The 13,910-nt window shown below is 38.2% G+C and overlaps 1 protein-coding gene across 2 annotated transcripts in view; it reads right to left on the bottom strand.

Annotated features, from left to right (window-relative positions):
- Window positions 1–13,910, bottom strand: part of nbeab (neurobeachin b) — a 178,540-nt gene that overhangs the window by 68,187 nt on the left and 96,443 nt on the right. For both annotated transcript variants that reach the window (XM_026295919.2, XM_026295910.2), the window contains exons 34-36: window positions 11,680–11,744; window positions 10,007–10,115; window positions 7,961–8,127 (exon numbers count right to left, since the gene is read on the bottom strand). In XM_026295919.2, the coding sequence (XP_026151704.1) occupies window positions 7,961–8,127; window positions 10,007–10,115; window positions 11,680–11,744 (341 nt within the window). The remainder of the gene's footprint in view (window positions 1–7,960; window positions 8,128–10,006; window positions 10,116–11,679; window positions 11,745–13,910) is intronic.

The following is a 13,910-nucleotide window of genomic DNA, read 5'->3' as shown; positions in this document are numbered from 1 at the left end:
GCACCAGGACTAGCATTAGGTTACTAAGTGCTGCTTGCCTTAACTGTGCACTAGCTGGAGCTATTTCAAAGCCTGTATGGGAAATGCAACAAAAGAAAGAGTCTTGCTTTAATTTATCATTAACAGGAAAGTATAATACATAAAAATAGCAACAATTCAAACTGCAGTTGACAGTAACGTAAGGATTACATCAGCTTGGCATAAGGCTAATTTTGTTTTTAGCCAAATCTGAAGAAAAATGCAATCCCTATGTTTTATTTTGTTGAAAGTTTGGATTTGGCACTGTGTCCAAATCCAAGAAGAGATTTCTCATTGCGTGCAGGATACAGTAAGATCTTGGCAGGCAGTCGTCTATTTCATTGTATGGTTTCTGCTCCCTTCCCTGCCACAGTATTGAAGCAGTCTAAACAGATTAAAGTGTTACACGGGATCACATCACAAAATAGAGCCTGCTTGCTCCATGAATATAATATCTACAAATGTCAGAAATCAAGAGGCTCAGGAGACTTAGCTGGGCTCTGACAGCAACAAGGCTCAGCTTCAGTTAAGTATCAATCAAAACTGAGTGTCTGTGTGTGTTTGTGTGTATGATGAATGCCCCAAGTATCATGAGCCACTGTATGCAAAGCAATGCCTTGAGCTTGTTCCCTGTCAATCTCCTTCAAGGCTTAACTGAGGAAAAGAGAGACATCAGTGGGTGGAAAAGAGAAACTCAAGTAAATGATATTGTAAATGCAAGATTACATAGTGTGAAAAATGTAAATCCACTGAAGGCAATTGGCCAATTACTGCTGAAGATTATGTCCCCTAATTCTTAGTGCAAATGAACAGCAGATGCCAGTGAGGAAAAAAAGCTGCCACTTTGAAGATTTCCTAAATATATATTAAATATATCAGATGCATTTTATTTTGCCTGCTTTAGGACACACCTGAGTATAACCCGAGTATAAGCCAAAGAACTGTTATTTGTTTTTAACAACTTATCAAATGCACAACACACCAAATCCTAATGTAATAACGACTGATTAATGAACTGGATGTCAGCATTTTGATGTCTCTAGCCCTCGTTTCGTCCTGTGCATATGTTTTCCATTTGAATGTGGTATTTTGCTGTTTGACTAAGACCTGTGATATTCTAGACCATGTGGACCCATGGATTTTGACCCGTGCCAAACTGCCATGCTGACAAAACTCACTCTGAGGGTGGTCTAAGAAATGCAGAGGGGATCTGGACTTCTGATGGAGTTCTACAGCTGGGAGCTGCTGAGCTCTCACACAAGGGATCTCTGAGGTGGTACCAAGATACCAAACATCACATCCATGTTTGAGCAAGTATTGGTTGGAAATGAGGAACAAATTTAATGTTTTCTCAAAATCTGTGTCACCACTCATATGAGACATATAACACAATTGTACCTGGCAAGCACATGGACACATTTTTATCATTTAAAATCAAGCAAACAATCGGAAATTGAGCCCTAAATTGTCAAGGCAACTTTCTATTAAAGTGATAAAAAACGATTCCAGCTTCAGAATCATTGATAGAAAGCTAGTTTCATTGTCTGTGTAAGAACAACAAATTGTCCATCCGAGAGCATTCTTTATTAAGCAGAGTTGGCTCAAGACCTGCATATTTGCCACATCAAATGTGTCTGGCTTCATGACAACTATAAATAATGTCTATAAGCCAGCCTCCTAGAAAGTAGCAAAATTTATTAGTCCTGTCACCCATCAATCACCCAAATGGATTTCAAACTGCATTTTAAAAGCTAATTTTCCAGCACTGATAACCTATAGGAAACAGTCACACCATTATTTATGGATGCTTTCAGACTTGCTAAGTGCAGTAGGATAATTGAGTAAGAGGACTATCGTCTATTCTCTCCTCTTTCAAATAGGTATTTAAAACACATCTTTCCTCAAGGAATGTTTCTGAGGTGCCACATCTAACACCCCAGTCACCCCAGTCTGTGTTTTACTTGTAAAAGGAATGGGGAAATGTGACCAACATAATTCAAAATAAGGTGGGAAGGAAAAGAAAAAAGGAATGATAACAGTTTCATAAAAACCTATAACATTGTTCTAGAAAAGAGAGATATGTTGACAGCTGACAAGGGGTCATATTGGATTAGGGGGTGATATATCCTTATGGTAGCTGTTATATCAGGACAGCAGGTACCCTATTTTGTTTCTTCATATTTTGACTGATTAATTGCAGAATAGAACTGGTCTTTGAGTAAGGGTGAACCTGAGGCAAGGAAAGCTCATTCTGTTACCTGATTAACCTGTTTTTTTTTTTTTTATGTCCGTATAACCTATTGCATCGATGATTTAAAAAAGCTGATACTAAGCTCACATACATGAAAAAAACAAGAACCATACAGTGCAGATCAACTGGTCGAGAATGTACCATACTTGCATTCATACATGCTTTACAATGTCATATCTGAAAATGAAATTAAATACAGATAAAATAATTTAAATATTAAACGGTCAGCTGAAAATTCAAAGACATCTTTACCTAATAATAATTTAAATATTAAATATAAATTTAAGTGATTACAACAATCAATAACTAACTTCATGTTTTTCAAGTCAATAAAACCAGAATGGCTCACTAAAACTTGTACAGCACTGGATTTCAGACATATGAGGATCTCATGGTTAAAGATTTCCTTTTCATTCTATTTATGCTTAGAATAGATTTGTGTGAAGCAGTTGAGAGGAAGGACAGGGGACATGCTGATTCAATAAAACGCCATTATATTCCTCTTAAAAGCTTCCATTGGTGACATGAGTAGGGGGTAATTATAATAAATACCAGCAATCAGGGACAATTCTATTCAGAGGCACAGTGACTGGTTTCTATCTCACACACACTGAACACATGTCAGTTTTTAGTGTGACTAAGGACAATCAGTCTTTTCTTTAGTTTTCAGTTGTCTTAACAGGCCCTGACCATGAGTTACCAAGTCTATGAAATTAGTTGTAGATGTAAGTGCAGTCTAAGCGTAGTTATAATAAATAAATGAAAATAAAAATGGCATAAAACTTGATTATATGAAACAAAAGACACTGTTTGTTGGTAAGCTACCTAACGTGCCGAAACAGAATTAGTAAATTCTGGCACCATTTTACTCCATAAAAGCAAGAAACACTCTGTGAATCTAACTTTGACCAAGTTATTTCATTTAACCAGCCTTTTGATCCAAAGAAAATTAGAACCAGATATGCAAATCTCTAATAATAGTGATACTACAGGTCATGAAAACAATCTGTGTCTTTCTGTCCACCAGTAAATTTTCCGGTTAGCATTTTTACGCCACATTTTTCTGTGTATGAGCATCAAAAGTGATGACTGGCAGCCATATGGTGATGAGCATTTCTCAGCTCACTGCTTTCAAAGTAACCTACAAACTAAAAAACAAAACAAAAAAAAAACAGTAATTTCCTCTATAAAAACACATCAGGTTTGATCATGCATCTGTCAAATGCCAAGTGTTAAGTGACTGTATTGCTAACATCATGATCAGATTATTGCAGAGGGCTGCAAATGGTACAGAAGTCTTTCATCTCTTTAATTTCTGCATTTCTTATCATCACTGCACTCAGCACTGTTGCAGACATTAGAATACCAAGCTAAGATCCAAATGCTTTTAGTTATTGGGTATAACTTTTCTTTTGTAGACTTAGTGACAGAGAATATACAACACTGAGAAATGGGTATTGGACAAAGACGAAAGGGAAACAACACAGCAGCAACAAGATTAAGTCCAGGTCATGTGGTGTAATGAAGACAGACGTATGCGATCACACGAGGGATGAGGAGCCACACTGTACTGTAGGTGAACTCCCTTGGATTACCAGCTTTGTGGTTTCCCATCATTCAACAGAAATGGGGCACAGTCAGAAGATGCCCAGCTCAATTTCTACGCCCAGTGAAATTGATGATTGTGTGAATTGGGCTTTTTTAAAGATAATTAGCACAATGTGCAAGGTTAAGACTGCCCCAAGGGAACAGAGTCTGGTCTAGGTCAAAAACAAGCAGAGAGCATATCAGCTTGCAAGAACAAAGAGGCATCATGCTTTAATATAACTACAATCTAAGTGAAAAACACAAAATTTGTCACTTGTAACCTGTTTTTAACTGGCATGTATTCAGTGAAACCCTCTATACATAGCAGAATGAAAAATGAAAAAGGATATCTAGAGGACAGAAGTGAACATAGTAGAAATCCCTTAAATCTGCATGTACTCCATAGCCAAAAGTAAACACTTAGAGGAACATTCATTTTACAGTAATTAATAGGATTACCTAATTCTACAATTTTATACTAATCTTAAACAAAATGCACCTTAATGATCACAAGGATGTTAGAACAGAAAACAAAGACAACATTTCGTTACTCAGGATATCAAAAGGAATAATATATAACTATATCATATATATTGCCAGACTGAGATTTGTTTATACAATCTGACTCAACCATAGACCTTGGCCTTTCTTTTTTGCCCCAGGGGTGTCATCAAAGCTCAAACCCTCTGCAGCTATAGGGTGCACCCCGTTTGTGCTAGTGGACCTCTATTAGAATTGATAACCCTTTCAGGCAAGACCAAATAGTCCAGGCACATCGTGAGTAAAAAGGTTCATTCCATCACAAAGTTATTATCCACAGGCAGATTGTTACCATTCATCACATGTGAGAGATGAAACTCACTGTTAGTCAAGGGAAACGGCTGTTTCACCGCCTTGCCACAGATCAATATATGCCGCAATTTTCCTTTCTCTCCTCTGCTACAAAAAAGTAATTATACAGAAGAAATGTTGACAATCAATAGACTAGTCAGGTAAGGTTAAGGTCTGCTGTGGGGGCCAGTGGAGGCTCCTCCATCAGTTGTCACTGATGTTGCTGATGTGAACATGGATGTTGGCATGTGAACAAAGGAAGGTCTGTCTCCTTCAGCCCTTTTTACATTTCTGTTTGGCTGATTGTGTCAAAACAATTAGTACCTGAGGAGTAGTAGTGGTCCAAATAAATGGTGGAGGCTAAGTGAAGTTCAGATTGTTAAAGTGTCTGTAGTATGTGTTGGTATTTATGCAGGCCTCACTTGCACATAATGTATATAGTACTACTGCCAACAAAAATGCATAATTTGTATATAGTGTATAAAGAATTTCTGTGATGCAGAAATATTGAAAAGATTCCTTTACATTTTAAAACTCCAGTAAAAAAAAAAAAGTATTAATCCATAAAAAGTAACAACAAGGTGGTATGCAAACTCGTCGCTGTTTATCTGTGCATTTTAAGTTGTCACAGAGATGAGTTACAAATTTTCATTGAGTGAGACAACTGCTTCTTAATTTACTTTTCAGCAGTGCCTTGCAGTGTCAGAGCTGTATAATGGGAGAGACTGTATAGTATTGTCACAGTAAGGTGGTCCTTTTGCTGCCAGTGTTAGACATAATTTTTCAATAAATTCATCAGCCTTGCTTTGACATATACTTTCACTTTAGACGAGCCTGAACTTTATAATCCACTGGCAGGGTTCAGAGGTCAACAGCAGAGGGGAGCAGAGGCCAGAGAAAATCACTCTCTGCCTGGAAAAAACTCTGACATCCAATTTTCAACTTGATTTATCAGTGTAAAGCTAAAATTGATAGTGTGTCATTACTGGGCAGGGAGCTGTCTTGGAGAGATGTATCAAAGCCTCCTCATTTTGATTTAGCACAGTGGATCAATACAACCCTATACTGTTTCAATTTGAGGAGTATTGATTTTCCTATGCTGACTCTATACAGGGGGACATTCATCATCAAGGAGGCATACAGAATAATCTAACAGGCCACCACAGGGTCTGATTTGCTTATTCTTCATTTAGATCACATGACTTCAGAGCAGCTGTTTTCAAGCCTTGAACAGATTATTTCCCTGTTGTCAGTTGTTGTTGTATGTGCTGCACAATTTCTTGCAATGTTTGCCACAAAGAGAACAACAGCTAAAAATGGAGCGGCCCGAGACACAGATACAGTAATATGCAGATGTTTGTAATTGAGAAAAACAGAAAACAGATGCATGTATTGTCACACCAAGTGGTTACATTCATCAAATCAGCACAATTGCAAGCAGAAAGAAAAATATAAACATATTAGTTGTTCTAATTTTCGTCTCCTGCTTAAAACTAAATTCAGTTTATAATAAATACTGCACAAATACTGCCTTTGGCATGTCTCCATGCAGAATTTAGGAGTAAAAGAAGTCATTTCTGTGCATGAGGGTGAAAACAAACATTAACAAGAAAAGTATCTCTCTTTCACACAGACAGACACACAACACACACACACAGACATAACAGACAGCCACCTCAAAATGCTTGAGGGCTTTATATTTTACAAGAGCAGCATAAATGGGAAAGTTAATGTAGCATTGAATAAGACTAAGCTGCTGAACTGCAACACTGCCTTGAGCTTGTGAGCATATTGCATCATTTTTCTTCACCAGCAGTTTACCATTAAATTTGAATTTGTTGGAAGTTTTGCTGTATCATTTACAATGCACCCTCACTCAATAACCTTTTGTTTCAATGCAAATGCTATGCCTCTGAGAAGAACTCCATAAATATTTGAACAAGAGCCGAGAATTCAATCCAATAGATTTTGTCATGGGCTGCTAAGGTTCACTCAGTTTTATGAAAATCTGTGCTGAGTACCGTTACCTTCTCAGGCACAGCCAAAAAATTACTATACTTCTAAAACCAATGTTTGTGCACGTTCAGTCTCTCTGCTGTAGTTCTGAAATTAATCACAACAAATTAATGGCCTCTAAAAACCTCAACAAAAAATGATACAGGGAGTCATATTATGATGTAAATAGACAATAGCCCTAGTGCATAATCTCCCATGAATCCATGAAAAAAGAAACCAAATGTAGCTGTTTATGACATCTGCTCTTTAGGGTGGAAACTCTTTAAACATAAGGCATAAAAAGTAGCCATAAAAAGTAATTACACCAGCTACAATATTTTTCTTGACAACAATAAACATGGTTTAAGATATGAAACAAACCCATTTTCAGCAAACATGGTTGAACATCTGCATTATATTTTCAAAATTTAATAATAAAACCAAAGCTACTGTTTCAGCAAAGAGGCCAAATTTGTTTTGGCAAATCAGCAGTGGTGGGTTGCATAAAAATGGCAGTCTCTCTTAAGTGCCTGTTCTTGCAGCTCACAGCCCACAGCACAGTAAAGTATTTGGATTAAGGCTTGAACATTTAATTCTTTTGCTGAACATCTTTGCATCTGATCTGCATCCAGTGATGAAGGTTTTGTACAGTCAGAAATCTTAAAACAAACCTTACTACAGTTTCGCCTGCAAGCAATAACTAAAGTCTTCGTAACAACTGCATGCTTGCTTAGAAAAAAATAATCTCCTTTCTTACAAAAATAGCTTGTTGTAACACTCCTGTTTGTCAAATACAAGTAGCTCTTGACCCTTCCACTCTACTCTATATGTGTGTTACCATGTGGGTGAAGTGAGTGGGGAGGCAGAGCAGAAGAGCGCAAGGTTATTTTAACAGAGCCCATAGGGAAGTCTGCTACTACCGCCAGGTGCTGGGCTGTATTAGTCAGAGGGTCAATGAATGCCTGAACAACACTGCACAGACATCCCAACCCCCTTCTTCCTCCCCAATATGTCGGACAACTGGCCAATCAGCTGTCCCTAGGGGATTAAGCCACTCCACACTGTAATTGCGTTTGCTGACCCAATCACTGACCCTATCGAATCCTGGGAAAATGACATTAACTGGTGGTCCAATCCCATCACCGCAGAGTTTTGTGAATAGGTAACTTTTGTCCGCGAGGTTGGACCAAACACTGAGCAGCTACAGCTCATGCTAGGAACTTAACATGGCCTGTGTTGGTCTGAATTTGCTCTTCGTGTCCAATGATAAGGGCTTACCTCTGAGCCAGTGTCCCCCATGCACCATGCTTGTTGGTGAGGATGTTGACAATTTTCTGTTTTAGCTGGTTGGCTGTCACATGGTCTCTGTGCTTTGCAGCACTGATCAGGTGGTCACACATCTTCTCTTCTTCTTTTCTGTCAGCAGCATATTGGGCACAGTTGGACTAATTTGAGATTTTAAAAGGAAAAAAAAAAGACATAGTGTGAACCTCATTATATATTTATGGCTGTAGGTGCTGTACATTATACACTGCCAGAAATTATGTCTGATAGTGTATTAATAGCATTTGAGAATGTTTTACTTGAATAAATCCAGAATAATATATACCCTCTAATGGAGCATTTGTCACACTGAAGAATGTTATGGCTTCATTCAACACACTTGAGTGCATAAAGATATTAGTGGACAGCTGAGAGATATATTTCTACTCTTTTGGAGGAGTGTAGTAAATCATGGTGAGCACATGAAGGCAGTCCATTCCCTAACTGTGGACAGATGAATGGACAGGGATGGTGCTATTACAGGACAAGGGAAAATACTCTAATAGATCCACACAGAATATATTATCTCAAGCTTTACAAAGCTACACTGCCATCATATCAAGTATGTTATTGCCGCTTGACACAGGGCTAGAGTAAAAAGTAAATATGCTGTTGTTTTCTAAAGCTCAAACTAAAAATATATCATGAAAATACAATTCCTCCTGTAACTTGCAAAACTGTAATTAACATTAGAAATAGCAGTAATACAACAATAAAAACAATGTTTGACTGAGCAATATCTAAGTGCCAGAATAATTTAAAAATGGATTGCCCAAAATGTTTAAAATGGCCACATTGGTGTTAAATCAATTTACAGAACTCACAGCAAATCTCCAAGTATTCCAGGTGGCTATAAGTAATGTAGAAGAGCACATCTGACTCTGTCTTTGCTACTAAAACAAGATTGTCTTACTATGCCACCCTGGGGGAACTCTTGCTAATATTCAAACTCTAATTTGATAACAGAAGCTGGAAGTTAATTGAGTTTCCTTCTTCAAATTTGAATTCTGTCAGATATTATACATCAACATATTCTTCATAAGGCGCATAACTCAATCTCCGCTTGTCACCTCACATTACCACGTGATACTGTGACAAACATCAAACTTTATCATCTTAAAGCATATGACATGTCACCCTGACACCAACTTAATTGTAAAAATGTCTTATCTGCATCCTGAATCTTCAATCTTGAAGAGTGGGTAATAAAGTAATGTCAGACCTAGATGAAAAGTGTAGGCTGTTGTGAGTTGGCAGATAGAATGGATGGGGCCAGGTACACTTCCCCCTTCTCCTGACACTGCATATCTGGCAGTCTCTTCCAGTTTATCTAGCAGGTCAAGGATCCTCAAGAACTGTATATCAAGCAGCTGTTTGAGGATGGCTGCTGTTCCCAGATAAAAAACTCATCACTCCTCACATGCACAGGCTGCTAACAGAAGCAGCAGAAGTGTGTGTAAGAGTGTGTGAAGGTTTGTGTGATCACACACCCACATTTATTTATTTATATATATATATATTGCTTGATTTATATAAAAAACTATTAGAAGAAAATAACAGCACAAAATTAATAATCACAAACTGCTTAAACCCTGTTAGCATTTCCATTCATGTTCTGAAACAGTAGTGTCTGATTGTGGGTGGGCTAAATACAGACTCAGGAGGTTATCCCCGGATTTGGTGGCAAAAGCTCATATCAAAATCCTAAATTATAAATGCAGGCATGTCCCTTTGCTACCAGTAATTAAATTCCCTTATAAGAATTGTAAGGGTGTGGAATTAACATTCATGAAGATAAGGATAAACATTATTACCGAACATGTAGTTGAATAGCTGTTTTATACTGATAGGATTTTTTTTTATTAGAAGAGTAAATGGTGACATATGAATTCTGAGAACAGTTGATGTGCAATAGTGCTATTAAATGGCTAAATTACAATATTTTGTACAATATTTTTACCATTTAATTTCAGGTGCAAGAAAGGCTGGCACAGCATTTACCTCAAATTCTGCATGTTTGTGGACGTCCTCTGCTCTCTGTCTATTCAGAATGAATTCAGCCTCATTGGCAACCCGAACTATGTGGTCCTTCATTGCATGGCAGAGCAACCTTTAAACAAAGTAAAGAAAGTTAAATCCAGTCTACATTTTCATATACACATTTTCCTAATGAAGAAATATATGCAATTTTTATTACTCAAAATTAGCTAAGAAACAAATGGATTTAATGCAAATACAGTTTGTAAAAATTGTGCTTGTTAAAAGAGCTGACTGGTAAAGAGCATAATTTGTCTGTGTTATATTGCAAGCCTGCAGGTCAGTGACAGATCCCTCTGCAACATTAAGAAGGGAATGGAGTGTCATTAGAGCAGTGAAGCCTGTCTGGCACGTTCTTGCTTGACTGAGCATCACTTCCCACTGACCAGAACATCAACCCTGCACCTCTACTGCTGAGCCTGGTCATGAGCAACTTCTCACATTCACATTTAAATTCCAGTATCTTTAATAATTGAAAACACCCTGACTATTGTGTGTAGATTACATGCCATTTTACACACCATTAGTGTAGCTTTGTTTTAATTAAAGCAGCCCTGGTTCCTCTCCAGTGCTTGATACAGATTGCAATTTCCCCTCCTGTCCCAACGAAAGGCAGTAATCCTGAAGCTGCATTCATCAGCTGCTACTGGCTCTTTAACTGTTGACAAGGACTCACTAATAGACAGACATTCAATGTTCAAAGAGGACGACAATGCCAAGTTTTGTTTTGAAACCAAGAATAGATGAGAAAGCAAGTTGACAAGTAATATTTAGAGATGGATAGAGATACAAATGTTTTAGCACAGTTTTGTACTCATATTTCATACCCTGGAAATACTAATCTGATTATATCTAAGTAATTTTAGGAATTAATCATTACATTAAAGCAGGTGCATCACAAAAGCAGAGGAACAGCATACAACTACCCGCTGTATGTGTTGTACATAAACAGCAGATACATGTGTGTCAGCCACGCCTTGTAGGACAAATAGGTTTACCAGACTCTAGCTACATCTAGATCTGTCCAGTTAACCAGAGCAGGTGTGAGGAGTTAAGACAAGTAAGACTTGGAAATTATGTGTCTGTCAGCAGCACCCTGGACAGCGCCGTGTGGCCCTACTGACTTAAAGCGCTTTGTTTCAGGGCCAGTGAGGACTCACGAGAGTCTGGCCAGGGTAAGGCAAGAGTCTGGGCATAAAGAAAGCCTGGCCAGATGGGTCACCAGATGGGCAAGGGGGATGAGCCGCTCCTGATCTGCTCTATGGAAAACCCTGAGTCTGGCCACACCCAGAGACAAGAGGAAAAGGGAGGAAGACCAAATACAGCAGACACCAGAATATACAAAAAAAAAAAAAAAAAAATCAGAGATAGCTCTATAATAAGGCAGACTGACTGCACTCTACTGTTGATTTTCTTACTTTATCCAATCACCACGATCTTATTTGCATTTACCCCCAACAGAGAGGTCAAGAGGGGTAAGGGGATTACATTTCATGTACACCCTGTTCCTTAATCCAACAGCCATTTTATGGTTGCTTTGAGAAAACTAAAATATAATACACATCAGGCTAACAGATGGATGAATAACCTACAGCTCGGCTGTGTGATTTAAGTATTTCAGTGACTAGACTAATTACCTTCCTTCATTGATTAGCTCAATGAAAGCCAGGCCAGCATTCTTCTGAATGGAGTTCTGCCATTCCTGAAATGAAAAAGTTTGTGATCTGTTACACACTGTGTGTGTGTTTGAGCTATACATGGTTAGTTTAGAGGTTCTGAATAAACACAATATAGTTACATCATGACATTAGATGTGGATTTAAAAAACAATCATGTCAGGGTGGCCAAAACACCCCAATACCACCACCAATAAAAAAGAAAAGAATTACAAGAAGTAAATGTAAAGGGTAATCAAAAAGCATTTTCTCACAAAGCACACTAAGGTTAAAATCACAGTATTAGTATCAAATTCAAATAGGCAAAGAAAGCATTTCTTTCATAGATCTTTGAAGAAAAAAAAAAACAAAACGCTATGAAAAGTTGTAATCCTGCACTGCATGTGTGACCATCCTTTCTTCCTCTGTAAAACATCTGTAAACACAGGAGAGATGTAATTGTGGGATGAAACTGTATCCTCTTACTTAAATACAGCCATTTCCTCTGTCCCTTACAGTGACAGATTACTGAGCAGGCTCGCTGAGCCCTGCAGTGTGTGCCTGGAAGGGATCCGAGCCTTGAACTAGAGTGCCAGCACTTGCTGTCTCACAATATGCTCTGGAAATGATTAAAAGGCAGTTTGAGAGTGTGCCTTTCACTGTGGGAAATCCAGCTCTCCTGTACCCTCACTGAGGTGCAAATGGAAAAGAAGAGCAGGCCTCAATTCAAAAGAGGAGGGAAAACAAAACACAATCAAAGAAGGAGGTTTCAGCCCCAAAACTACTATGTATATGCATCTTAAAACTAATCATATTCATCAAAATCCTTTAAATGTAACTATTCATTTTAAATTTGCAGTTGATATTGCCATTAACAGAAAAAATATACAGGGATTTGCAATATGATCTGTAGTCACACATGCCCAACAGTGATATACAGTGCTTGTTTTACACAATGTTTGGACCAGGTAAACTGTGTATAATACCGGAATAACAGACATTGACATTATTATGTATGGGCATGTGTTTTTGTACACAGTTGTCTTGCCTGCCAGATACTGGTTCATGCAAGAGTACACAGTCTGACCCTATGATGCGTTAAGCCAGGGAGATGGTGCTGACAAACTGCTGAGCATCTGGTCTCCAAATGTTCCCTATGACCCCCTTCCTCTGCTACAGTATCTGCCTGGAATAAGCTGTTCTTGATTTGGACAGGGATCATGTACAGCCAGTCTTCTGAGGTTCCACTTATACCACACTCACGTGACAAAAATAAATACGGAAATCAAGGCAGATGTGACACTTGGGTGATGCCAGGAAAATGGCAGCAGGTCAGTGGAGGTATAGCATGAACTCGTCAAATTTGCTATCTTGTCTGAGGTATGCTTGTTGACAGCTGAGATAGCACTTCAGAGGCTTTCTTTTCCTGTCTTTTTTACTGGAGAACAAAGCTCCCAGAGGAGGCTGCCTTTGATTGCAAAGACTTACAAAAAAGTCCTCTGCTGCCCATTTGAAGGGAATTAGGCTTGACATGCCTCTCCTTGAAAAAGGAGATGTGATCCTTGATGTAAATGCAGACCGTGACCACAGTGCAGCACCTCTGGCCAGTGGACATTTGTTTAGTAGCTTGAATATGAAAGATGTGATTTGAAGCTAAATTAATGGAGTTTTTTTTTTTTTTGGCAGACAGAAAAGCATTACAGCAAACTGAAAAACAGCCAACAGCCTTGGCATACTGCAATGTTAGGACCAAATTCAAAGATAACAATAGCCTTTGCATATCCAGCAGACATGGTCAACACTAGCATTTCTCTAGTTATGTTTCAGGTGATTTGAGCCTAATAGCTACTTACTTGCACCTTATTTAACGTTTAGTTTCCAACAAATACATGAGAAAATGACTTTGCAAGCAGCTTGCCAATAGTATTTGGTATTACACAGGTTGTGTACTGCTTAATTTCCTGAGCTTTATTGCTGAAAATTGCTGCCTACTACTAAACAATGTTAATGAGAGCAATGAAGCTAAAGAATACAGTATGGCATATGTGTAAAATCAAACAATTTGCTAAGAACGGCTAAAAATCCCTCATAATGGTAAACAGTTGGGGTATTCTTTGACACAGCATGCAGCAAAGGGAAATGTTGGACAATGATGATTCTGTAGTATCACTTGGTGCAGTGCTACCATTCTTCTATCTATCTTTCAAAAAACC

Source organism: Mastacembelus armatus, chromosome 13 (assembly GCF_900324485.2).
Source record: "Mastacembelus armatus chromosome 13, fMasArm1.2, whole genome shotgun sequence".
NCBI classification, from domain to species: domain Eukaryota; kingdom Metazoa; phylum Chordata; class Actinopteri; order Synbranchiformes; family Mastacembelidae; genus Mastacembelus; species Mastacembelus armatus.
Note: the sequence above shows the minus strand (reverse complement) of the source record. Positions and strands in the feature narration are given on the sequence as shown.